This window comes from Panthera pardus, unplaced genomic scaffold (genome assembly GCF_024362965.1).
Source record: "Panthera pardus isolate Hobbes unplaced genomic scaffold, ASM2436296v1 HiC_scaffold_27, whole genome shotgun sequence".
Lineage (NCBI taxonomy): Eukaryota > Metazoa > Chordata > Mammalia > Carnivora > Felidae > Panthera > Panthera pardus.
Genome location: NW_026526843.1, coordinates 30,545,643 through 30,573,417, shown reverse-complemented (window position 1 = coordinate 30,573,417; position 27,775 = coordinate 30,545,643). Strand labels below are relative to the sequence as shown.

The 27,775-nt window shown below is 41.8% G+C and overlaps 1 protein-coding gene across 5 annotated transcripts in view; it reads left to right on the top strand.

Annotated features, from left to right (window-relative positions):
• The window catches only part of DOCK11 (dedicator of cytokinesis 11), a 197,767-nt gene extending 175,694 nt beyond the window's left edge, over positions 1 to 22,073 (top strand). For 3 of the 5 annotated variants that reach the window (XM_053892123.1, XM_053892122.1, XM_053892124.1), the window contains 7 exons: positions 4,341 to 4,454; positions 4,993 to 5,139; positions 13,810 to 14,020; positions 14,407 to 14,597; positions 15,413 to 15,513; positions 17,037 to 17,175; positions 21,599 to 22,073. In XM_053892123.1, the coding sequence (XP_053748098.1) occupies positions 4,341 to 4,454; positions 4,993 to 5,139; positions 13,810 to 14,020; positions 14,407 to 14,597; positions 15,413 to 15,513; positions 17,037 to 17,175; positions 21,599 to 21,721 (1,026 nt within the window). In that variant the 3' untranslated portion in view covers positions 21,722 to 22,073. Of the gene's footprint in view, positions 1 to 4,340; positions 4,455 to 4,992; positions 5,140 to 13,809; positions 14,021 to 14,406; positions 14,598 to 15,412; positions 15,514 to 17,036; positions 17,176 to 21,423; positions 21,442 to 21,598 lie in introns of all 5 variants that reach the window. The other 2 variants (XM_053892125.1, XM_053892126.1) reach the window with 2 other exon arrangements.
• Positions 22,074 to 27,775: the final 5,702 nt, after the last annotated feature.

Below are 27,775 nucleotides of genomic sequence, written 5' to 3'. Positions count from 1 at the left end.
CGTTATGTTCCTATCCCTCTACTGTGTGTCCTCTGAGGAATAAAAGGTTAATTATATCATGGCATTTGTGTTTTATTGTAGAACATAGATACTTAACTATGTTGTGTTGACACATTTGTCCAGTCTGAAAGTTCCTATCCTTAAAAGTCCTGGGACATCCTAAAATCGGAATCCTACCTTATATTCCTATAAATTTTCCAAAGGAAATTGAGGGTAAAACATCCAGAATATAAATTTTAGATTATACAAGTGGTTCTTAAAACATTTTAATCTAGCACCTTCCCCTCCACTTCCCCTCAGGGCATAAAAAATTCAGTGTTTTCTTCACCAAACCTTCGCCTAATAAAGGTATGGAATCTCCTGGGCACCTGGGTGGCTCAGTCAGTTAAGCATCCGACTCTCGATTTCAGCTTAGGTCATGATCTCATAAGTTTGAGCCCCACGTCAGAGCCTGATTGGGATTCTCTGTGCCCCTGCCCCTGCTCTCTCTCTCTCTCTGAAAATAAACTTAAAAAAATAAAAAAATAAAAAAAAGCTATTGAATTTCCATGTTGTCCCGGGAAGAGTCATAGGCTTTTACGATTCTTTGCAGTTCGAGGGGGAGACCAAAGGGGCTGGTAGCCCTACTGTGAGGAGTTTTTTTCCAATTTAGTCTGTCAGATAAAGCTGTTGGTAAAGGGTAATTAATAAAGAATGTAGTATAATGAATATCTGTTGCCACCGGCCCAGGTTTTATATTCAAGTCTTGGAGTCCAAATCGTAATTTCTACGCCTATCGTATTAGGAAGGGGTGGTTTAGGATCCAAGCCTTCTTTAAAAAATGTTTATTTATTTTGAGAGAGAGAGAGAGAGAGAGAGAGAGAGCACGTGAGCAGGGGAGGAGCAGAGTGACATAGCACGAGAGAGAGTCCCAAGCAGGCTCCACGCCCGGCCCAGAATCCATCGCAGGGCCTGGTACCATGAACCGTGAGATCGTGACCTGGGCTGAAATCAAGAGTCTGACGCTCAACCAACTAAGCCACCCAGGCGCCCCTCAACCCCTTTTTTTTAAAAAGCAAAGCAATTTGGGGGCGCCCGGCTGGCTTGGTCGGTTAAGCGTCCGACTTCGGCTCAGGTCACGATCTCACAGTCCGTGAGTTCGAGCCCCGCGTCGGGCCCTGTGCTGACAGCTCGGAACCTGGAGCCTGTTTCGGATTCTGTGTCTCCCACTCTCTCTCTGCTCCTCCCCTGTTCATGCTCTGTCTCTCTCTGTCTCAAAAATAAATAAACGTTAAAAAAAAAAAAAAGCAAAGCAATTTATCCTTAAGTATAGCAAGTACGCTTTCATCGTTTTCCCAGAAGGAAAACACATACATTTAATATCATCTGCACTGTTCTACTCTCTCTTCAGACTGGCCCTGATCAAACTCACTTTTTCTTCCCAGGTTCTAGGCCTTTTCTCTCTCTGCCGTAGTTTTGGGGTATGTGAGGCATGCCTGAAAAATCATAGCGGCGTTTGAGTGATTCTATTAATAACTAAACCTAGGTCATAGAGGTGGCAAAGAATAGCCCACAAGATGATTGCCCCTTTTAGCAAAACATGACATCCTAAGAACCTTTGTAAAATTTCCAGAATACCCGCTTTCTTACCAGCTTGAAGATAAGGCTATTACAACCCCAGGGAGGGGGCGCCTGAGTGGCTCAGTGGGTTAAGCATCTGACTTCAGCTCCGGTCACGATCTCACGGTTTGTGGGTTCGAGCCCCGCGTCAGGCTCAGAGCCTGGGGCCTGCTTCAGATTCTGTGTCTCATTCTCTCTCTGTCCCTCCCCAACTTGTGCTCTGTCTCTCTCTGTCTCTCAAAAATAAATAAATGTAAAAAAAAAATCTTAAAAAGAAAAAGAACCTCAGGGAGTATTTTGCTGCTCAATCAACTAATAGGGAAGAAAGAAAAATATATCTTTACACATGAAAGGAAACGCTGTTTTCTATAGGGACACTCCTCCTATTCCCTTGTCGGCTTGTAAAGGTCTGTGCGGATCCCCTAGCGTTCCACATGGGATGTAGTCCTTGTTTCTCGGGCACTGATATATCATTTTTCACTGCATCTTTATGGGACAGGCTGAAAAAGTGTCAGAGACAGCAGCCATAAAGATAAGGAAGATTTCCCTCAAATTGAGCACAGCCTCTCTGTGCTCCCCGTTTTTATCAAGGTGAAATTCACGTAATACACAATTAACCATTTTTAAAGTGTACGATTCAGTATCATTCAGTGCATTCGTGATATTCTGAACCCGCCACCCCTCTCTACTTTCAAAACGTTTTCATCACCCCAGAAAAACACGTCCTACCCACTAAGTGGTTCCTCCCCCTCCCACCCGCCATCCTCTGGCAACCACTAATCTGCTTTCCATCCCTATGGGTTTCCTTATTCTGGATGTGTCATTAAAAAAGGATTCATAGAGATGTGACCTTTTGTGTCTGGCTTCTTTCACTTAGCATAATATTTAGAGGTTCGTCCACGTTGTAGCGTCTGTCACAACTTCATTCCTTTTTATGGCTGAATGATTTTCCATTGCGTGGCTACGCCACGATTTGTTTATCCACGTATCCATTGACAGACATCTGGGTCGTTTTCACCTTTTGGCTATCACGGAGAGTTGCTGCTGTTGTGAACATTCGTGTCGACGTTTCTGCACGGCAACTGTTTTCATTTATCTTGGGTATATACCTAGGAGTAGAATTGCTGGGTCATGGGATGATTTTATGTTTAACGTTTTAAGAAACCACTGAACCGTTTTCCCTTTTCCCTTCCCACCAACAATGTATACGTTCCACAGTCCGACCAACACCTGTTGTTTTGGGTTTTTCATGAAAGCCATCTTAGTGGATGTGAAGTGTGTTCACATTATGGTATTTGATTTGTATTTCGTTATGACCGAGGATCTTGAACATCTTTTTATGTGCTTCTTAGCCATTTGTATATCTTCTTTGGAGACATGCTTGTTCAAAACCTTTGCCCCTTTTTAAATTGGGTTGTCTTTTTGTTGTTGAACTGTGAGAGCTCTTTATTATTTTCTGATACTAAACCTTTATCAGATTTGTGATTGGCAAATATTTTCTCCCATTCTGTAGGTTGGCTTTTCACATTCTTAATAATGTTCTTGGCACAATGTGCTCCCTTTTTCTGGGTACAGATGAGGTGGCTCAGTCGGTTGAGTGTCCAACTTCGGCTCAGGTCATGATCTCACACTCCGTGAGTTCGAGCCCCACGTCGGGCTCTGTGCTGACAGCTCAGAGCCTGGAGCCTGCTTCGGATTCTGCGTCTCCCTCTCTTTCTGCCCCTCCCCCACTCATGCTCTGTCTCTCTCTCTCTGTCTCAGAAATAAATAAACATAAAAAAAAATTTTTTTAAATAAAAAGAAAAGTAATCCAAATTAGGGACGCCTGGGTGGCTCAGTCAGTTAAGCATCTGACTTCAGCTCAGGTCATGATTTCACACTCTGTGAGTTCGAGCCCCGCGTCAGGCTCTGTGCTGACAGCTCAGAGCCTGGAGCCCACTTTGGATTCTATGTCTCCCCCTCTCTCTGCCCCTCCCCTGCTCATGCTCTGTCTCTCTCTGTCTCAAAAATAAAAACATTTTTAAAAAATTTAAAAAAAAAAACTTCTGTAAACTTGTATAAAAGCAGTCCTCACTGAGGCATATACTGTTATTTTTGTATCTGCATATTTTGTTTGTTTTTTTCTCTTGGTGGTCTGCTGTATTTCTGGGGCTACTATCTATGCCTCAGAATGGAAGGATCCAGATCTCTCTAGCATCCTAAATCAAGCCTTTCCTCATCACTCCACCCTATTTCTTCATCCAACAATGGGAGAGGGAAATTACCCCCAGCTTCTGCTGTTTCTCTGAGCTTGACTGCATCTGCATTTATTTTTATCTCCAGAACTTTTTGCACGGATTTTTAATTCTCGCCTTTGCCTTAAAGGCTCAAGCAAAAAAGCATCTGGCTTCTCTTTCAGTTAAACTAATTCAGATATAACGCAAGTAGTAGTCAATAATACAGTAGGTTTAAAGTATGCCTTCCCACTGAGGTATGAATGAAATAAACCCACAGATACGCATCTAGTAGAAATGGTTATTGACCGTTTTAATTTCTACCCTTAGCCTTGACATTGTTGAGGAATTTCGTCTAATTGTGACAGAGGGGCAGGGGAGTGTGGCTGACCCCAAAACACATTTTGAAAAGGAAATAGCATTGCTTCTCCCCCAACCCCCCACCCCCACCCCGCCGCCGTGTATTTATCTTAGCCACTTAGTAATTAACCGAAAGATAAAGCCGGTTTGTATATTCTCGTTTTTCAGAAACTTACGCAAGTTTATAGAACTCTTCATGGAGCTTACACAAAAATTCTAGAGGTCATGCACACAAAAAAAAGACTTTTAGGGACTTTCTTCAGAGTTGCCTTTTATGGCCAAGTAAGTATACTTTCGTTCATAAAGTTGTTTTTCTTTTTAAACATTCACCTTTGAATTATTAGATTACTATAGCAGCAGGCATTGGTTCTTGCCTTCTGTCTAGATAGAGCGGCTAACACAACAGCCGGAAGCCTCTGTAAGTGTGACGCTCACTTTGGTTTCCCTATCTAAATCCAGTAGGCCAGAGTCCAACGCAGAAGATTTGAATTTCTCCCTCAGTTTCATTTTCTGTTAAACCTCTTAAGGTATATATTTAATACCCAGTACTGAGAGCTTTCAGACGAAAAATAGGTAAGTATGACAGGGAATGAGAAAAAACTAGCATGGAAATCTTCGGGCCAAGTACACGGCCATATGACTGTGAATTGGGAAATTCATATTTATTTGAAGTTGAAAGGGTCAGTACGTGCCATGTGGCTTTTGGTACCGCTTAAAATGTATTTCAAGCATGTTATTGCTAGTTATCTCGTGCATTTTCTGTAAATGCCGTGCCGGCTCGTGCTATTTGTAAGTGATTGTGTGTTTCACTTTGCCATAGTCTTTTTTTGAAGAAGAGGATGGGAAGGAGTACATCTATAAAGAACCCAAGCTCACCGGCCTCTCGGAGATTTCCCTGAGACTCGTTAAACTTTATGGTGAAAAATTTGGTACAGAGAATGTTAAAATAATTCAGGATTCAGACAAGGTAACATAGACCCTGCATTTTGAAATCATTATTTGTTAGTTCCAAGCATGCTACATCGCTCCTGACTCTTTCCTTTTCTGGCTGGTGGGGGAGAAGTTTGGAAATAGAGCCTGTCCAGATATTGAAAGAAAGGACAGGAGGGGCGCCTGGGTGGCCCAGTAGGTTAAGCGTCCGACTTCAGCTCAGGTCATGATCTCACGGTTCGTGAGTTCGAGCCCCACGTCAGGCTCTGTGCCACCAGCTCAGAGCCTGGAGCCGGCTTCGGATTCTGTCTCTCCTTCTCTCTCTGCCCCTCCCCTGCTCACATTCTCCCTCTCTCTCTCTCTCTCTCAAAGATAAATAAACATTTTTTTTAATTAAAAAAAAAAGAGAGAAAGGACAGGGGCTTTAAGTGCATTTTGTTATAAAATATCCTTAGTTTGGTAGTTACGTTTGCAATGAAGTACATTTAGGAGAGATCCCTTGAGACTTGCTCTAAAGGGTATCCGTCCCAGCAGGCCTTGCCAGGCCAGGATGAGAAAGATTCTAGCAAGACAGGCTCCCTGCTAGAGACGCATAGTTTCCTCTAGGCAGACTTTTGGAAAAGCACAGTGGGACTGCCTGACCGTTCTTAGTCGCCACTGGTGTGCCCAGAACGAGAGCTGGTGTCTAAGGTAGGAAGGGGCCTACACGGTTCAGGATCTGCAGACCACGGCAGTATTTACCGAGCGACTCTGATGCAAGTGGCTTAGCGGCTAGTAGGTAGCATTGCCAGAGTGGAAAGCTCACGGCCACGGTAAAGACACATCCTGGCCTACCCCAAAAATGATGTCGGGCACCTGGGTGGCTCAGTCAGTTAAGCATCTGACTTTGATTCAGGTCACGATCTCACGGTTCGTGAGTTTGAGTCCCACTTCGGGTGGGGCCCGTTTCTCTCTCTCTCTCTCTCTGCCCTTTGTGGGATTCTCTCTCTCTTTCTTTCTCTCTCTCTCTGCTGCTCGCCCACTGCGCCCTCTTTCTCTCTCTCTCAAAGGGAACAAAGAAAAGAAAACGATGTCTTCCCTTTGGAGACTCACCTGTCTCTCTTGGAGATGCTTTTATCTTGACCGTATGCCTTAGACATGTAAAAGTTGATAGGCCAGTAGATTTGGAATTCATTAATATTTGGCAAAACCTCTCTACCTCTTATCAGCTTCACTATTTTTGTGGTGTCTTATTAAGTTAAGACAACGGAAGATTTTAGCTCCTTGCAGCCAGCTAGTCTTAGGCTCACTGCCACATAACTGATACTATAAATGGAAAGTTAATGGAAAGCCAGGCTTGCTGAACAGCATGTGCAGTTTCCTACTCTAAGCTGCCCGTGAAAACCTGGCTCATGAGGGCTAGCGGAAAAGCACCATCGGGCAGCTGGGCCCCTGACGTTATTTGTAGGCACAATATTTTAGTCCTTCTCCGTAGACAACAGACATAATAAGCAGTTGCTTGCAAGTTCCTTTTTTCTTTCTTCATGCGTGAAAGTGAAAATTAAAAACACTCTTTTACCTTGCCAAAGAACAAACTCCGCTGGAGGGCACGGACCGTTTGAAGAACCGTTTGGCGAGGTTTTCTAATATTTCAAAACCTGCGTTTCCTTGGACCCAATAAGGTCACCTTTAAGATTTTATCTTGTGGGTGTTCGCTACCATAAAGATGTGTGATTAAAGGTGGTCATTGCTGCAAGGTTTATGTAGCAAAAACCGGGAAGCCATCTAAACGTCCATATGGCTAAAGAAATGGTATTATCCCTATAATGGATGTGGCAACCTATGCATTAAAAAATTGAGATAGGGGCGCCTGGGTGGCTCAGTCGGTTAAGCGTCCGACTGCGGCTCTGGTCACGATCTCATGGTTCGTGAGTTCGAGTCCCGCGTCGGGCTCTGTGCTGACCTCTCAGAGCCTGGAGCCTGCTTCAGATTCTGTTGTCTCTGTCTCTCTCTGCCCCTCCCCCACTCACGCTCGTGCGCTCTCCAAAATTAAACATTAAAAAAAAATTTTTTAATTGAGATAGATTTCTAAGTGTTGGTTTGAAACTATCAAGATACTTTATTGGGGGGGGGAAGGTGAGGTGCAGGATGTCATGGATAGGATGATCACATTTGTGCAAACATTGATATTCACAATAACTTGTATATACTTAGGAAATTTCCGGAATGATACATATAAAATTGTTAACCATGCTTACCCCTGAAGAGAGGGACTAGAATCTTACATAGAAAGAAATTTTCGACTTTTCCTCTATACCCTTGTGTACTGTTTGAATGTGGTTGTTTTGTTTTTTTTTTTTAATTTTTTTAACATTTATTCATTTTTGAGAGAGAAAGAGACAGAGTGTGAGCTGTGGAGGAGCAGAAAGAGAGGAAGACACAGAGCCCGAAGCAGGCTCCCGGCTCCAAGCTGTCAGCACAGAGCCCGACGCGGGCCTCGAACCCGCGAACCGTGAGATCATGACCTGAGCCGAAGTCGGACGCTTAACCGACTGAGCCACCCAGGCCCCCCTGAATGTTTTACCATGTACATATTTTACTTTTATAAGGTTAAAATCAGGCTTGACCTCTTTTTTGTGTATTTCCCTTCTGTGTTTTGTCTTAGCCCAGATAATTACCTCACCTATCTCCTGAGGTGCCTCTTAGGAGGAATCTAGCTTACTTTTTCTGAGTGTGGTTGACACACGATGGTACATTAGTTTCGAGTGTGCAACATAGTGACTCAACCTCTCGGTATGTTACGCTGTGCTCACCACCAGGGCAGCTACCGTCGGTCACCGTACAAGCTACTGCAATGCCATCGGCTGTACTCCCTGTGCTGTGCCTTTTATTCCCCTGATTATTCACTCCATAGCTGGAAGCCTGTATCTCCCACTCCCCTTACCCATTTTGCCCATTTGCCCCCCACCCTTCTCCCCTCTGGCAACCACCAGTGTGTTCTCTGTCGAGAAATCTAGCTATGTACTGGGAGAAAAAAGATTAAGATTTCCAGATACAGGCTTTTAGATATTTACGTAAGAACAGATAGAATGGATTTGGAGAAGCTAAAAGAAGCTAAGGAACTTTGTATCTCCTGGCCATCTCCCGTATATGTGGGGAGAAAAAAAAAAAGGATACAGAGACTGTTTCCAGAGAGGTTTTTGTTGGGGCGCCTGGGTGGCGCAGTCGGTTAAGCGTCCAACTTCAGCCAGGTCACGATCTCGCGGTCCGTGAGTTCGAGCCCCGCGTCAGGCTCTGGGCTGATGGCTCGGAGCCTGGAGCCTGTTTCCGATTCTGTGTCTCCCTCTCTCTCTGCCCCTCCCCCATTCATGCTCTGTCTCTCTCTGTCCCAAAAATAAATAAAAAACGTTCAAAAAAAAAATTAAAAAAAAAAAAAAGAATTAATTTACTGCTCTCACCATCCTTACGTGTGCAGTTCACTGGAGCTTCCGGCACCGTGTTGGATAGAAGTGGCAAAAGCAGGCCTCCTTGCTTTATTCCTGATCTTAGAGGAAAAGCTTTCAGCCTCTCAGCATGGAGTATAACATTCGCTCTGGGTTTTTCATAGTGGCCCTTGATCAGACTGTGGAAAATCCCTTCTACTCCTGGCTTGTTGAGTATTTTTATTATGAGAGGATGCTGAATTTTGTCAAATGCATGTGCTGCATCAATTAAGGTGATCATGTAGTTTTTTCCCCCTTTATTCTGTTTATGTGGTTGTATTTACATTGATTGACTTTCATGTGTTGAACCATCCTTGCATTCCAGGAGTAGATCCTACTTGGTCATGGCATATAATCCTTTTTAATATGCTGTGGAATTCTGTTTGCCAATATTCTGTCGAGGATTTTTGCAGCAGCGTTCGTAAGGGATGCTAGTCTGTAGATTTTCTTTGTCTGGCTTTGGTTTCAGAGTAATGCTGACATCACAGAATGAGTCAGGGCGTGTTCCCCCCTCTTCAGTTTCTTAGAAGAGTCTGAGAATTGGTGGTAGTTCTTCTTTAAGTGTTTGGTAGACTTCATCAGTGAAGACATCAGGTCAGAGCTTTTTTTCCATCCGAAAATGTTTGATTATGGATTCAATCTCCTCACTAGTTATAGCGCTATTCAGAGTTTTCTATTTTGTTTTCATGGTTTAGTCTTGGTAGGCTGTGTGTTTCTAGGAATTTGTTCATTTCGTCTAGGTTATTTCATTTGATGGCATACAGTTGTGCATAGCACTCTTACAATCTTTTTTATTTCTGTAGATTTGGTAGTGATGTCCTTATTTTCAGTTCCTATTTTAGCAATTTTGAGTGTCCTTTTTTTTCTTAGTCCATCTAGTTAAAGATTTGTCAACTTCATTGATCTTTTCAAAGAACTGACCTTTGGTTTCATTGCTTTTCTCTATTTTCCTATTTTCTATTTCATTAATCTCTGCTTCACCTTTATTTCCTTCCTTCTGCTAGCTTTGGGTTTAGTTCCTCTCTTTCTAGTTCCTTAAATTGTAAAGTCATGTTGTTGATTTAAGACCTTTCCTGTTTTGTAATGTTGTGTTTACAACTATTAAGTCTCCTCCTTAGCGCTGCTTTTTCTGTGTCCTGTAAGCTTCGGTATGTTGTGATTTCATTTTCATTACACTCTAAGTATGTCCCAACTTCCCTTGTGATTGTTTTTCTTTGAACCGTTGATTTTTAAGTGTTTAACTTCCACAAAATTATGAACTGTCCTATTTTACTTCTGTTATTGACTTCTAACTTCATCCCTTCACGGTCAGAGAAGATACTTTCTATGGTATCTGTCTTTTTGAATCTATTGAGACTCATTTGTGGCCTAACATACAACCTATCTTGGAAAATGTCCCATGTACACTTGAGAAGAATGCATATTATCGCTGAGTAGAGTGTTCTGTGTATGTCTGTGAGATGTAGTTGGTTAAGTGTGTTGTTCAGGTCCCCTACTTCCTTACTTACCTTCTGTCTGCTTGCTGTATCTGGTATTGAGAGTGGGGTGCTACAGCGTCCCAAGTATTACTGTAAAACTGTTTCTCCTTTGCACTCTGTCAATTTTTGCTTTATATGTTTTGATGGTCTGTTATTAGATGTGTAGATGTTTATGATTGTTTTATCTTCTTGCTGTATTGCACCTATTATCACTGTACAGTGTCCTTTTTTTGTCTCTTGTGACCTTTTAAAATTTAAAGTCTACTTTGTTCAATATTAGTATATTCACTCCTGCTCTCTTTTGGTTACTGTATGCATGGAATATCTTTTTCTGTTTTTCACTTTCAGCCCATGTGTGTCTTTGGACCTAAAATAAATCTCTTGTAGACCACACATAGTTGGATCATAATTTCTTATCCATTCTGCAAATCTCCCTTTTGATTACATTTTAATCCATTTACATTTCAAGTAATTACTGATAAGGAGAGAGTTCTTTCCTTCTGCTATTTGTTTTCTTATGTGCCTTATAGCTTTTTTGTCCCTCATTTTTTTGCATTACTGTCTTCTTTTGGTTTAATTGATTTTTTTTTTACAGTGGAATGGTTACATTTGTCTCCCATTTCCTTCTGACTGTATCCTTTAAGTATATTTTTATGGTTTTCATGGGGATGATATTTAACATCCTAAAGTCATACCACTCTAATTCGAATTTATACCAGTTTAATTTCCATAACATACCAAGAAATCTGCTTCTTTAACAGCTCCTTCCCTACCCCTTTCTGTTGGTGATGTTGTAGAATTACATGTTTTGTGTGTCCCCCAAACCATAAGCTAATGATTTAATACGTCAGTCTCTTAAATTCTGTAGAAAACGAAATTTTTAAGTTACAAGCCAAAATTGCAACAATACTAGCTTTTAGACCAATAATTTTTTAATGTATTTGTCCCTTAAATTATGTAGAAAGCAAAAAATGGAGTTACATACCATTGTCACAATAACATTAGCTATTATAATTGCCCACGGATTTACCTTTACTGAGATCTTTATTTCTTCACGCCGCTTCAGGTTACCGTCTGGTGTCCTTTCATCTCAAGCTGCAAGACTTCCTGTGGCATCTTACGTAGGACGGTTCTAGTGGCAACAAACTCCCTCAGCTTTTCTTTACTGAGGACTATCTTCATTTCTTTCCCACTTTCAAGGACAGTTCTGTCAAATACAGAATTCTGGGGCGCCTGGGTGGCTCCGTCGGTTGAGCGTCCGACTTCGGCCCGGGTCACGAGCTCATGGTTCGTGGGTTCGAGCCCCGCGTCGGGCTCTGTGCCGACAGCTCGGAGCCTGGAGCCTGCTTCGGATTCTGTGTCTCCCTCTCTCTCTGCCCCTCCCCAGCTCATGCTCGCACTCTGTCTCTGTCAAAAATAGATAAACTTAAAAATTTTTTTTTTAAAAATGCAGAATTCTTGGTTGACAGATTTTTTTTTCTTTAGCGCTTTGACTACACTCACCCACTGCCTTCTGGCCTCCAAAGTTTCTGATAAGAAATCTGATCATCCTATTGAGACTTGTTTATTATGTGTGATGAGTCGCTTCTCTCTTGATTCTTCCAAAACTCTTTGACAGTTTGGTTTTAACGTGGCTCAGTGTGGGTCTCTTTGACGTACCCTACTCAGAATCTTCTTGGATGTTTATACTCCTGCCTTTTATCAAATTTGGGAAGTTTTCACCCATTATTTCTTCAACTATTACTTCTGCCTCTTTTCATCTCTTTTCCTTTCCAGGACTCCTACAGTGTGTATGTTGGTCCACGGGGTGATGTTCCTCGTGATTGTCATATCTTCAGGTTCTGTGACGATTACTTCTGTCCGCTCAAGTCTGCCTTTGAATCCCCCTAGTGAATTTTCATTTTATTTATCGTGCTTTCCAGCTCCAAAAATTGGTTAGGTTTCCTACCTCTTGATTGATGTTGACATTTGTTCATACATTGTTTTCTTGACTTTCTCCACAGCTCCCTTTAGTTCTTTGATCATCAAGACAGTTATTTTAAAGTTTTTTTCTAGTAGGTCTGCTATCAGGTCTTTTTGGGGAGACAAGTGTCCATTGGTTTATTTTTCCCCTCCGAATGTGCCATGTTCCTGTTTTTTTTAGATGCCTGGTGATTTTTTTTTTCTTGTTGAAAACTGTACATTTGGATCTGATCCTGTGATCATTCCAGAAATCAGATTCTCCCCCTCTTCCAGGATTTGCTGGGTTTTGTTTTAATTGTCGTAGGCTGTCTCTGTATCACGGATCTGCCTAAATTCAGGGTCTTCTCGGGTCTTTTCTGAACCTGCACCTTCCCCTGGGCATGTGTAGTGAGTTTCTCACTTCCCTCCTCTATGCAGTTGATTTTGAGTGCCCTAGTCTTCAATGTCTGGCTCCCAAGAGGGAAAAAGAAAAATAAAGGGGAGAGATCTTTTAAATCCCCTGGAAGTCAGGGGTACTTGGGTAGCTCAGTTGGTTAAGCCTCCAACTGTTGATCTCAGCTCAGGTCATAATCTCATGGTTTGTGAGTTCAAGCCCTGTGTCGGGCTCTGTGCTGACAGCTCAGAGCCTGGAGCCTGCTTAGGATTCTGTCTCTCCCTCTCTCTCTCTGCCCCTCCCCTACTTGCACACATGTGTGCGCTCTCTCTCTCTCTCTCTCTCTCTCTCTCTCTCAAAATAAACAAACTTAAAAATCCTCTGGAAGTCAGTTCAGCCAGGGGTGGGGGATTATAACGAAAATGGCTGTATCCTCTTTGTACCTCTATAATCAGAAACAGCAGTCAGAGCACAGATCCCCAATATTTGGAAGACAGGGTCCTTCTTGCCCACCCTGGCTCCTGCAAGCTGTTTCGGGAACATGTGCACAGCTGCCTGCCATGGGGCTGAGGGGTAGGATACGGGTAGCTACCGTCGTGCCAAGAGCTGAAATTGACAAAAATCAAGCCTAACTGCGATTTTCCGTCCAGGCCTTCCCCTACAAGTTACAAGCTTTCAGTGGACTCCAGAGTTCCAAAATAGTTAGAGCAGACAGATTCTGCCCGTGTAAATGTTGCCTAAGTAGGAAGATAGATTTCTGGTGCTCTCCTGCCTTCTCAGAATCCTCTCCAGAATCTTATTTTTATGGAGGTAGAATTCAAATGTACAGTTAACCATTGTCATGTATTTTTAAAGAATCAGAATATGAAACAGCATCTAGTGTGACCTCAGCTTTGTAAATGTGTGTGCACAGAGTACAGATTGAAAGGAAATCCGTGGAGACTGTTAAAAACTGAGAACAAACTGAGGGTTGATGGGGGGTGGGAGGGAGGGGAGGGTGGGTGATGGGTATTGAGGAGGGCACCTTTTGGGATGAGCACTGGGTGTTGTATGGAAACCGATTTGACAGTAAATTTCATATATTAAAAAATAAAAAATAAAAAATAAAAAAATAAATAAAAAGTAAAAAAAAAAAGAAAAAGAAAGGAAATCCGTGAAAATGTGAACGACGGTCCTTGCTGAGTGGTAGGATTGCAATTTATATTATCTTCCTACATTTCTATAATTTCCGTGTAAGTTTCTGTAACTTCTTTACAATCAGGAGGAAATGATCCTTACGAAAAGAATAAAGCTCTCCTCCAGGTGTGTATTCACTTGGGAGCACAATCCTAATGACAGGGTTCCTCAAGTAATCTCCAAGGAGTTTATTATCTTACCTGTACCCGCTCTTCCCTTCCGTTGAATAAAAAAAGCCAAACTTTCTTACTTGATAGGTGAACGCTAAAGATCTCGATCCAAAATATGCTCATATCCAAGTCACTTACGTGAAGCCCTACTTTGATGACAAAGAACTCACAGAAAGAAAGACCGAGTTTGAAAGAAACCATAATATCAACAGATTTGTTTTTGAAGCTCCGTATACATTATCAGGCAAAAAGCAAGGCTGCATAGAAGAACAGTGTAAACGCCGCACCATCTTGACCAGTAAGTAGGACCTGGCGAGATAACATTTGTTTGACTTGCTTCTTTTTGATACACACAAGTAGCAGGTGGCCAGCAGGCAAGTGTGAACTGAAATTTTCATCCTTCATTTTTCTGCTGTTCTGTCACTAGCTTGCACAGACATGGCAATGTCATATACCAGAGTTTCCCCATATGTAATTCACGATTGCTCTAGGGTATCTGATAAAAAGAATTTCCCCCTCAATCCTGAAGTACTGCGGTGCTTTCTGATACCCTACGGTACTTTCTAGAGAAAGCATGGTGGGGGCAATTAAGCATCATGGATTGTTTTTTTTTTTCCTTTGACTTGGCCGTTGGAACGGATCATTTTTTAAAGGTAACCACAACCAATCTGAACATTTTAACAGCTTCAAACTCCTTTCCGTATGTGAAGAAGAGGATCCCTATAAACTATGAGCAGCAGATTCATTTAAAGCCCATCGATGTCGCGACTGATGAGATCAAAGATAAGACGGCAGAGCTGAAAAAACTTTGCTCCTCTGCCGACGTGGACATGATTCAGCTGCAGCTGAAATTGCAGGGTTGTGTCTCAGTGCAGGTATGTCGGTGGCTGAATACGTCTTAAACGTTTCTCGATAGGCTTGCTTTCCCGAGGGCACAGAGCAAGCATGAACCTCAGTGTGTGTTCTGCGCTTACTGAGTGCAAACACCTGTGCAGTTTTCAATTAACCGAAAAAAATGTTCAGCGGCCATAAAATTTGCGTTATGGCAGAAGACTTTAACATAAACTCCTCTGACTGCAGCCAAGCTCTGTATTTACACAGCAGAAGTCATTAAGTACCTTACTGGAATATCATCTTTGCAGATTATTGGCTTTAGTCATTTTTTTTGAATAAGCTTATAGCAAGAATAGTAAATATGGTTCTCAGGTACAGATTTTTAATGCATCGAGGGGGCTTTTAAATTTTTATTTCTTTTAAGAGAGAGAGAGCACGAGCATGAGTCGGGGAGGGACAGAGAGAGATAGAGACAACAGAATCCAAAGCAGCCTTCAGGCTCCCAGCTGTCAGCACAGAACCCGACACGGGGCTCGAACTGACAGAGTGCAAGATCATGACCTGAGCCAAAGTCAGAGGCTCAACCGACTGAGCTACCCAGGCGCCCCAGGGATTTTTTTGTTTTGTTTTTTTTTAAGGAGAAGTGCAGAGGCACCTGGCTGGCTCAGTCAGTGGAGTGTGCGACTCTTGATCTTGACTGTTGATCTTGGAGTTGTGAGTTCAAGCCCCATGTCGGGTGTAGAGATTCCTTAAAAAAATAAATAAATAAAATCTTAAAAAAATAAGAGAGAAATGTAGACGTTTCTTTTTGATTACATTCTAACAACTCTCTTATTTTTCTCCCTTTGTAATTTAGGTAAATGCTGGTCCATTAGCATATGCAAGAGCTTTCTTAAATGATAGTCAAGCTAGCAAGTATCCACCAAAGAAAGTAAATGAGTTGAAAGACATGTTTAGGTAAGTGCTTTGTCATTTTCCCTTTAGACCTCTATCTTTTACTCCATTTTCTTCTTCATAGAAACCAAAATATTCACCAAATGGTATCCTTCCAAAAAAAGACATTCTGTTCTTTTTTACAATAGCTAAGTGACCCTCTAATGGTACTTTATTATTTTTTTTAATTTCTTTTTAGTGTTTATTTTTTGAGAGAGAGAGAGACAGAGCAAGAGCAGGGGAGGGGCAGAGAGAGAGAGGGAGACAGAATCTGAAACAGGCTCCAGACTCTGAGCCGTCAGCACAGAGCCCAACGTGGGGCTCGAACTCAGGAACCGTGAGATCGTGACCTGAGCCGAAGCCGGACGCTCAACCGACTGAGCCACCCAGGCGCCCCTCCTATCTTGTGTTCTTAGTTCCAATTGGGATTCTGCTGGTCCAGGGCTTGAGTTGAGCATCCCCAGGCATGTCTGAATGGTCTTGCATTACAAATCTGTTTAATATGTAGAGTTTATATTCAGAATAAGAGAGATGGGTTGAGTAAAACACACCAAGGAGAAAGAGAACTTATCCACTCGTTTGCTGCCGATTTAATTTCATTTACTTTTCCTGTCTGTGTGTTCTCAGCCCTTCCAGGTTGCAGAGTAACCAGTAATCACTCATTCACCAGTATTTATTAATGCCTGGCATGCGCAGAAAGATTCTACTAGTTGCTATGATAGGGATACAAAGCAAATGGGCAATGAGGTACTTTGCCCCCTAAGACCTGCACCCCGATCGTGGACATTTAAATATATAAACACATGAAATGATGGAGAAAGACTTTTACAATGAGTCATCAACTGTCCCCACTTTTTTAAAATTATTGAAGTGTAGTTGACACAGTGTTATTAGTTTCAGGCCTATGACGCACTGATTTGACAATTCTATATATTACTCAGTGCTCCCCGCGGGAAGTACGGTCACACCATCTGTCACCATACAACGTTATTACAACATTATTGACTACATTGCCTATGCTGTACTTTTCATCTCTGTGACTTATTCATTTTATAACAAGTTTTTGTACCTCTCAATCTCCTTCACCGATTTCACTCCTCCCCGCCCCCGCAATCTTTGTCCCCGCTCCCAGCACAGGGCAGATAACTCTCACCTGTAGCACCCAGTACTGTACTGGGTACATACTAACCCCAAATAAATTACTTTTGAATTGAATGCACGACTCATCTACACATGCAAATTAACGTGAGCACAATAACGTTAGCTGATACAAGATCAAGTGACTGAGCAAATAGGCTTTCTAGAAGGCCTGCGTTTTGAGCCAGGTTTTAAAGAAAGTAAGAAACCAGAAGGGAAAGGTGGGAAAGAAAGGAAAAGGTATTTCAGACTTAGGAAGTGGCATCAGCAAAGAGTAGCAGTGAGCAAATACAGGATTCTAATTTTCCTTCTAGGCAAGCCATGGTTAAAGTGAATATCAGATTGATGGTCCGTGAGACTTTGTAGGAATAAATGACGAAACCCTTATTGTCTTTGCTTTTTGTCTACAGGAAATTCATACAGGCATGCAGCCTTGCGCTTGAACTAAATGAGCGGCTAATTAAAGAGGATCAAATTGAATACCATGAAGGGCTAAAGTCAAATTTCAGAGACATGGTAAAAGAATTGTCTGACATTATCCACGAGCAGGCAAGTCCTAGGGTGGTTGAAAATGAAAACACGATCTGGGGCCCCTGAAGTGTTACTTAGCCGAATCTGTTAGTTCGAAATGTATTCCCTTGAAATGATCCCGTCGGTATTTTCACATTTGCTCCTACTGTCTTTAATCGTTTCAATGATATAATGCAAATGGCATTGGAAGTCATTATCTGAAGCAGTTGCTAAAGCAATTATCGGTAATTAGCCATTTTGTTCTTTGGGCCACAGTGCTATTGGAAGTAATGAGCTGAGCAAATCTGACCTGCTCTACTGTAAACATGGGTAAGAGTCTCTCAAGAAGTGAAATGATGAGCACAGGAGGCAAATCCCTAAAAGAATATCCCTGTCTTTAAAAAAAAAAAAAAAAAAAAAAAAAACACCTGGGTGGCTCAGTCGGTTGAGCGTCCGACTTCGGCTCAGGTCATGATCTCGCGGTCTGTGAGTTCGAGCCCCGCGTCGGGCTCTGTGCTGACAGCTCAGAGCCCTGGAGCCTGCTTTGGATTCTGTGTCTCCCCCTCTCTCTCTGCCCCTCCCCCACTCATGCTCTGTCTCTCTCTCTCTGTCAAAAATAAAATAAAAAAAACACTTAAAAAAAAAAAAAGAATATCCCTGTCTCAGCCATAAGAAACTATAGTTTAGGTGACGTTCTGAGAGGCTTCTAAAACCCGAGAATTGTCTTAATGCCTGAACAGCCTACCCAAAACTCTGTTTTCATAAAACTTCTTAGCATTTTCATCTATGACTAAGTGTTCCTGACAATTGCAGCTACTTTATTAAAACCACAACCTAAAAAACAGGGAAGTCGAGACCTGTTCGCCACTTCCAGCCACATTACGTCATAATTAAGTTGTTAGGACTTTTATACGTCTATTTATCTTAAAGCCAGAGTATTCCTAGGTTATTTTTTTTAAAGTTTATGTGTTTCTGAGAAAGCGCAAGCAGGGGAGGGGCAGAGAGAGGGAGACAGAGGATCCGAAGCAGGCTCTGCACTGACAGCCCAGAGCCCAATGTGGGGCTTGAACTCACGAACCTTGAGATCGTGACCTGAGCTGAAGTCGGACGCTCAACCGACTGAGCCACCCAGGTGCCCCTAAACGTCAGAATTTTTATGCCAGAACCCTGACCACTGTACACATGGATTGTTACTTGAAGTATTTTAACATCTTCAACATGTTTGTAAAAGTCTTAGCATTATGGTCTCGTCCCTCAGTGACTGAGCCTAGTAAGCTTATTATTAAAGTCACCTTCATATCCTTACTAATGCAAACACCCAATAAGATAAATATTTGCTTCAGAAATTCTTCAGACTCTGAATTTTTAAGAAATTAAGACTTCTTAAAAGAAACAAGGGAAACTACAACCCTTCTTTAGAGAACACATTCTTTTTTTTTTCTTTTTTAATTTTTTTATGTTTATTTATTTTTGAGAGAGAGAGAGACAGACTGTGACCGGGGGAGGGGTGGAGGGGGGGCGCAGAATCCAAAGCAGGCTCTGAGCTGGACGCAGAACTTGAACCCACGAGCCGTGAGACCATGACCAGAGCCAATCAGACGCTTAACTGACTGCACCACCCAGGCACCCTGAGAACACATTCTTAAAGCTGGTTCCAGAACCTTCTCTGTCCTGGTAGCTGCATTTCAGTGATTGCTTGATGAAGGCATTCCCCCAGATGAGATTGTCACACCAAGGGTGTACTTACAAATAAGCCAGCAGTGGCTAGTGTCCAAAGAGCTGCATGGAAATGATGAGGAAAAGAAGAGATAATTCTAGGAAAACAGGCTAGTTGACTTTGAATCAAGCTCTGCCTCTCCAAATTGATTTTGTATGCTTCCCTTTAGGGAAGCCTGTGGGAAATTTAGTTAGCACAAGGTTGCATTGAATGACCAGGAGTCTCATTTTCTTTCTTCTTCTTCCTTTTTTTTTTTTTTTGTTTTGTTTTGTTTTTTGAGAGAGAGCTGGGGAGGGGAAGAGGGAGAGAGAATCGCAAGCAGGCTCCATCGTGGGGCTCGAACCCACAAACCATGAGATCATGACCCGAGCCTAAATTAAGAGTACAGTCTATTGCAGTTACTCGATTTGCATGCAACTGCATGACTTAGCCTTGAACTCTAAATTACTCAAACTGAAAACAAATTATTCAATTTACTGCTATTACGGTGATCAAGAGATTTAGAGCAGTCACTGTAATAAAGTTCTTTTCCCCCTGAAGTATGGATCTTACAACTCTGCTGTCCTGTTTCCCATCTCTCATTTAATTCCCATATGCCGTGGCTATTTTATTTAGTTGTAGAGACCTATATTTTAGATCCTTGACATTATACATTGATAGATAACCAAGAAAAATCTTAGTTTCTATTGGTGTATATTTACGTGAGCTGTCCTGTCCTAATGCATCATATTTAGGTGTGCCTCGTTTTGAGTAAATGTTGACTTTATAGTGAGTTTTTATAATTCAGGCTTTCCTATTAGAAGGAAAGAGAACCTTTTTTTTTCTCCATAAAAGAGAGCCTTTTTTTTTAGTCACACTTTGGCACACATTATTTCCCAAAGGAAAATAAAATAATACAAAATAAAATAAAGTGTAGCTGTGTTGTGACATATAAACTATTCTGTTGTGCTCCATAAATGATTACTTGACAAAAGATATATGGCCTGGAGATTCCTTGCCCCTTTTCGGTATAATCTGTTACAGTATACCACAATATACAGTTATTTTTAGAACTTCTTCAAGCTTTTGACTCTGAAAAGGGGATTTATATTCTCTTAAAACTATTAATTGCAGGGGCACCTGGGTGACTCAGTCGGTTAAGCCTCCAACTCATTTATTTATGTATGTATGTATGTATTTATTTATTTATTTATTTATTTATATTTACATCCAAGTTAGCATATAGTGCAATAATGATTTCAGGAGTCGAATCCAGTATAAGCCTCCAGCTCTTGATTTCGGCTCAGGTCATGATCTCATGGTTCGTGAGATTGAGCCCCCTGTCAGGCTCTACGCTGACAGCATGGATCCTGCTTGGGATTCTCTCTCTCCCTCTCTCTCTCTCTCTCTCTCTCTCTCTCTCTCTCTCTCTGCCCCTTCTCTGTCCACACTTGCACTCCCTCTCTCTCTCTCTCTCAAAATAAATAAATAAACATTTTTTAAAAAACTAAAGTTAAAAAACCATTAATTGCAAATCCATTTTTAAGTTTATTTTTGAGAGAAAGAGAGAGAGGGAAAGAGAGAGAGCAAAATGGGGAGGGACAGAGAGAGGGAGAGAGTGAATCCCAAGCAGCCTCTGAGCCGTCAACACAGAGCCTGACATGGGGCTCCATCTCACAAATCATGAGATCATGACCTGAGCCGAAATCAAGAGTCGGACGCTTAACCGACTGAGCCACCCCGGTGCCCCATAATTGCAGATTTCTTAACGAGTTAGAGTCCTACCAACTCTACGTTTTGTTTTCTACGCAATGAGTCCCATATTGGCGTATCACATCTGACAGGTGTGGATAAATAATTAGTCATCCCTCCAACCTCTGCTTGGCTCTCAGATTAGTGTCATGAGTTACAAATTTTGTAAGAGGAAATTATTATGGAGTTTCTACAAGATGTGATTTGTAGCAACACAAACGATGTGACTCATTGCTGTCACCAGAGACCAGTTTGTGGGCTTAATACTGAATTTTCAAAAGCTGACTTGAGAACCAAGTATCGAAAGCTTGAGATCTCAGTGGGGATCGCATAGTAAGGAGGTCAGATGTGATGTGTATGGTATTCTTTTCTTCCATCTAATCCAAGCAGGAGCTTTCTGTTGCTTTTGGTCACACAAAATGGAAAAATCTTTTAAATATCTGTATCAATATGAATATATATGTTTATATACTTATGGGATATAAAGTTTATATTTTGTATGTATGGAGTTCTTCATTTCCATGAAAAATCCTCTGCATCGATCAGCTTATGTAATTGTAGGGTATCTTTCGAAAAGAAATACGCACTTGTGACTTTACTGGATATTATTTTCCAAGTCTCTCGGGAAGGAGCACGGGTATCTGTGTGTCTGAAACGCCCTACGGGTGATTCTGAGAGCCACTGTTTAGAGCTCTTGTTATGAGTATTCGTTAAAAAATATTTTCAAGATCGCATTACCTCTCACTTTTTCTTGAATTTTGCATTTCACAGTCTTTTGTTTTTCCAAATGAGTAACCAGATCTTTTCTGCTTTTTTAATATGCGGCCTTTGTAATACAGCTTTGAAGACTTAAGTCGGTAACGTTATCCTTTGCTCTTTCTGTTTTATGTCATTTTAAATAGCTAAGTGTCAGTGACAAATTGAAATATGCCTGTAATTTCATATACACATACTTTCTTGACAGCGGCCATTATGCCTCGTGATAAACACGTACGTTTCTTTTGTTTGTTTTAGATATTACAAGAAGACACAATACATTCCCCTTGGATGAGGAACACGTTACATGTATTTTGTGCCATTAGCGGTACGTCGAGTGACCGAGGCTATGGTTCCCCAAGATACACTGCTGAAATATGAGGACGTGCAACTAACTGTAAAGTGACAACGAGACTGACCTTTCTCAGGAATGAGCGGAGCTGTGCAAACGTTCCAATGTAAAGATGTGATACACACGGAGCGTTTCTTCCTGACACCAAAATTTTCATGCTTTCAAACAGGGTGCTTACATATTTGTAAATATCTAAGCAACTTGAAAGTGCCTGGTAAATTGCACCACTGTGCTCGGTTTGTACTTTTTTAGGTAAATCTATATACGGAGAAGCAGAGCTCAGCAACGTGAATTCAGTTTGCTTAATTATCGCTTACAGTAACCATGGTACTATGTAAAATTGTATAATGGAACACAATAAAAGGTAAAACTTATTTGTAATTAGAAGTGAAGGAAACAATACTTTGAACTTAGCATTTTTCTTGACGAGGAGCCCACGGCATGATCATGCTAGTCCTTGGAGAGCACAAAATTGATCAGAGTTCCAGAAAACATGGATATTTCAAAGTGGGGAGGGCACTTGAAATCCTGCCTGCTGGCAGTCAAGGCGAGGCTCAAGGAGACAAAATTGTTACTTAAAGCGGAGACTTGCAGAAGGAAAGGCTGTACCTAGAAATACCAACACTTAACCGTTTCCTTCAAGTTTTGATCCAGCGAAGCTGGGTAGGTAATCAAGGCGGGCTCTCTCCGACTTGCAGGACGAGGGTTCACATATGACATAGGTTTCCCTAGGAAGGCGGCATCTGTTGCCAGGGTTTCGTCATCGGAGGCCATCCACAAAGCTAGATAAAACATTCCTGCGAATTTACAGTGAGTGCACCCTATGCAACTTCAGAGCTTTCAAAGCAGCAGAGGCAGGTAGGCATTTTGTAATGACTCTTTTTTTTCCAGTTTGCAAGATTGGCACGTATGTTGATAGAACTTGATGGTTGCAGCATTTTGGCGGGTGGGGGTCAGGATACATACCCACCGCAGACTTAGCGACTGCTAGCTAGGGATTACATTTCTAACCACGAAGACCTCTCAGACTGCCTAAATCATTCAAGAGAAACCAAGATGTAAAGAACTTCTTTTGCTGGAATTACCCACGTCATTTTGACCGGCTTTCATGTAAACTTCAGGTTCTAGACATATTTTCCTTATCTAGTTTAGCCTATTTTGCAGAGAAAAAAAAAAAGACACTGAAATAGAAATGAATTGCATGGAGCCTTGGCTTTTCTAAATGCTTTGTGATCAAGTAAATCTTAGGGATTATGCTCCTGGCTGGCCATTTTTCTTTACATGTCATTTTGAAGCTTTGAGGGGAGCATGAAATTATTTATTGAAGGTTAACTTTGTATTTTCATAGGGGATTCAGAAGTGTTCCAGAAGCAGTTTGTAATTCCTTAATATCTTGGAGTAACCCGTAGAGTTAGTTTCACGTTTAAAGTGATTAGATTTGGTGTGTGTGTGTAAGGAGCCGTCACCTAGAATGAGGCATCTTGGGGACATTTCAGTGGTCTTTAGTCGACAGCTGGCCCCATATCACGGCCCCCACCACAGTGTTCTGTACCGTGGGTAATTTTTTAAAGTAACATAACTGGTCCGTGTGCTCAAGGAGCTTGCAGTGTAGTTGAGGAGGCAAGATACACACAAGATAACGTAATACAAGAATTGACAACCTGAGACCAGAAAAGTCCTACCTGAGCATTTGCCAACAGAGCCACACTGCCCTTACCTTTCATCACATTCAAGGAATGAGAGATCGCTATGGATTATGATGGTCAGGGATGGCTTTGTGGACAAAAGGAAGCCCCGGACAGGCTCTTAAGGATGAGAGGGCATTCCAGGCAGAAGGAACATCGTGCACAGAAGTGCAAAACGAAATAGCAGGAGTTCAGGGGGTGTCGAGGAGACGAGTTTTGTTCAAGGGAGTAGTAGAGGATATAAACCTAGAATGAAAACACGGACCTAGATGGTGGAAGGCCTTGAATGGCAGGCTGACGGTGTTTGGACTTTACTCGGGAAACATGGGGGAGCCAGTCAAAGGTTTTTAGACAGATCGCTTGATTCACTCTTACGTTTAGATATTTAAAACTTTACATTGCTGTCAGATGTGTCTGAGGCAGAGGGAGATAGAAATGTGGAAACCAATTAGACAGCTATTGCAGTAATCTAATTATGAGGCCCTAACCCCCTAGATAAGACCAAGAATGGTGAAGAAATACCAAGTACAAGAGACCTTATGTGAAAAAAAAAAAAAAAAAAAAAAAAAAAAACAAGAGACCTTATGTGGAAATACTGGCCCTGGGCTGTTGATGGCTCAGGGGAAAAAAGGGAAACCTGAAGGATAATTTTGTGTCCTGTGGCCAATGAGTCCCCCCAGGTCGTGACACAGTGTCACGAGGGTTTATTTCTCCCAGCTTTCGGACAAAGGGCAGCAAGCTGTAGAGAACCAGGTGGGCTGGACTAGAGGAAGCAGGAAAGTGTGTTTGGAATCACGATCTGTGTTAGGTATTACTGTTTATATAGTTGAATGATTTCATGAAGTGACCCGGCCTCTACAAACTAACTCACGTCAAAAGAATACATTTCTGCTATACTGGTTGTTTTACAGTCAAGCTTGAATCCAGTTCCCCCTGGAAGCAACTGTTCTGGTAGGTCTTTGAACACATTGTAAAACCGGAATAAGTCATCCCTGATAGTGTTTGTTTATCGCTGCGGTGACAACCCAGAGAGAACCTAAGTCCACGCAAACTCTCCTGGTAACCAGCTGTCGCCAGTGGCATCGTCTCTGTGGACGGGATTGTTATTGTGACCATGTTTATGTGATTTGCCTGCCTATATACATCTTGTAAACATCTTCTTAAAACTGAAATAGAAAGCAGCTGTGGTAGCAATAGCCTCGGAACCTTGACCTCCGTATCGTGGAACTAGAGATGAGTCACTGGTTAATCAACAAACTAAATAGGTCAGTGTAACAACCTGGGCTTCTCATGTATAAATACTAGTTTTATCGGAAATGGAGAATCTGAGCGGCGTATTGGAGTAATAGGAATTTCCAAGCTCTTCAAAATATTAATAATCCGCTACGTCTCTTGGGGTTCTGATCCACAAAATGGTGGGCTGCCTTCAGTCTCGGTCTTGTGCTGAAAGTACACCACTTGAGCCATCAAAAAAGCAAGGGCCAGGAGTAGAATAAAAGTTGGTTGGGGATGGGGAGTGGGTTTGTGTCCAAGGCTCTTCCCCTCTCCTGAGAGTTGGCCAGCAAGAGTGCTTTGTTTATCTGGTTCCAGTTACAATAAAGGCTTTTTTTCTAGCCCTCAACCACGTAATGGTCACTCTCTAAGTGCATGTGTGTTTATCTAGCTCCTGGTTGAAGTGGTGACTGAGTCCCACAGAGAGATTTGCCTCCATGTGTGGCATCGGAAAACTTACTCCAGTGTGCTTTTTTTTTTTATGTGTTTCCTCTTTGTCGAGTTATAATTCACATGCCTCACAACCCACTCCCTTAAAATGCACAATCCAATGGTTTTTAGCATATCCAGAGCTGTGCAACCATCAACCACAATTAATTTTGGACCATTTTATCCCCCCCGCCAAAGAAGACAGCCCGTATATACCAGCAGCCTCTCCCCGATGCCGATCAGTCAGCCCTCAGCCCCTGACAACCACGAATCTACTTTCCGTATCTCTGGGTTTGCCTACTCTGGACATTCCATATACGTGGAATCATACAATACATGGCCTTTCGTGACTGGCTTCTTTCGTTTAATGTGTTTTCAAGGTTCCTTCATGCTGTAGCATGGATCGGCACTCCATTCCTTTTTAAGGCTGGACGACATTCCTTTGTATGGATACACCGCATCTTATGTACTCCTCACTTGATGGACATTTGAGCTATTTCCATTTTCTGGCTATTATTAATGTCGTAAACACTCGCGTACAAGTTTTTGGGCAGACAGGTTTTCAGCTTGCTGGGACATATACCTAGGAGTAGAATTACTGGGTCATATTGTAACTCTACAATTAACCTTTCCAAGAACTGCCCAGCTTTTCTCTTTTGTTGTTGTTGTTGTTGTTGTTTTAATTTTTTTTAATTTTTTTATTTCAGAGAGAGAAAAAGAGAGAATCGTAAGCAGGCTCCATGCGCAGCACTGAGCCCAATGCGGGGCTCGATCCCACGACCCTGGGATCATGACCTGAGCCCAAATCAAGAGTCAGATGCTCAACTGACTGAGCCGCCAGGCGCCCGTACCTGACTATTTTCTATAGTAGCTGCGGTCCTTACATCACCAGCAGCAGCGTATAAGGATTCCCGTTTCTCCGTATTCTCTACAACACTCTTCCTTCTCTGCTTCTTTGATTATCACCTTCCCAGCGGGTGTGAAGTCGTCTCTCCTTGTGGTTTTCATTTGCATTTCCCTGATGGCTGATGATGTTGAGCATCTTTCATGTGGCGATTGGCCATGTTTATGTCTTCTTTGGAGACGTGTCTGTTCAGATTGTCACCGATTTTTTAAAAATTGCTTGTCTTTTTATTATTGAGTCGTAAGGGTTCTTTATACGTGCTAGATGCAGGTCCCTTATCAGATCTATGATTTCCATATATCTCCTATCCTTCTCACTTTCATGGTGGCATCCTTTGAAGCACAAGTTTTTTTAATTTCGATGAAGTCCAATTTACCTGTGTTCTTTTTTGTGGCTTGTGCTGTGATGTCGTATCTAAGAAGACTTTGCCTAATTCAAGGTCATAGAGATAGATATACACCTATGTTTTCTTTGAGTTCTACGGTTTTAACTCTCACTTTTAGGTCTTTGATCCATTTCCATTTTTGTATATAGTAAGAGGTTGGGGTCCAAATTCAGTCTTCTGCTTGTGGATATCTGGTTGTCCTTGCACCCATTTGTTGAAAAGACTATTCTTTTCCCCCTTGTACTGTCTTGGCACCCTTATCGAAATCAGTTGGCTATAAAAACATGGGTTTTCCCTGGGGTCTCAGCTCTGTTCCGTTGGTCTATACGTCTGTCCTTATTCCGGTACCACATAGTCTGGATTACTATAGCTTTGTAGGAAGGTTTTAAATTGGCAAGCGTGAGTCTCCCAATTTTGTTCTTTTTCAAGATTTTTTGGATATCCTGGGGCCCTTGAATCTCCATGTGAATTTTAAGATCAGAGTAGCTTGTCAATTTCTGCAAGAAAAAGTGGGTGGGGGGAACTGGGATTTTAGTAGGATCTGCTGTGAATCTATAAAACAATTTGGGGATTATTGCCATTTAACAATAATAAGCCTTCCCAGCCCTGAACACGGGATGTTTTACCATTTGGTTAGGTCTTCTTTAATTTCTTCCAATAATGTTTTGGAGTTTCCAGTATACAAGTTTTATATTTTGTTGATTTTATTCCTTAGTATTTTATTCTTTTCAATGCTGTTGTAAATGAAGCTTTTATTTCATTTTCAGATTGTTTATTGCTAGCTTACAGAAATACAACTGATTCATTATATTGACCTTGTATTCTGAAACCTTGCTGAATTCACTAGCTTTAATACAGGGTTTTTTTTGGGTGGATTCTTTAGTGCTTTCTGTATAAGATCATGTCATCTGAAAATAGAGATAGTTTGGGGCGCCTGGGTGACTCAGTCGGTTAAGCGTCCAACTTCGGCTCAGGTCACGATCTTGTGGTTCGTGAGTTCAAGCCCTGCGTCGGCCTCTGTGCTGACAGCTCAGAGCCTGGAGCCTGCTTCAGATTCTCTCTCTCTCAATCTCTCTCTCTCTCTCTCTCTCTCTGTCCCTCCCCTGTTCATGCTCTTTCTTTCGCCCTCTCAAGAATAAACATTAAAAAAAGAAAATAGAGATAGTTTTACTTCTTTCTTTTCAATCTTCATTATTTTTATTTCACTTTCTTACTTAGAACCTGGCTAGAACTTCCAGTAGAATATTAAATAGCATCAGGGAGAACAGACATCCTTGTCTTATTACTGATTGTTCCATGAAAGAGGGGGAAAGAGAGGAGGGAGGGTAGTATATGCAAAACAACCTCCAAAGGCTGTAGGAGCCATTAAGACTGAAAAAAAAGGCTGACAAATCCAGCCTGACAGGAA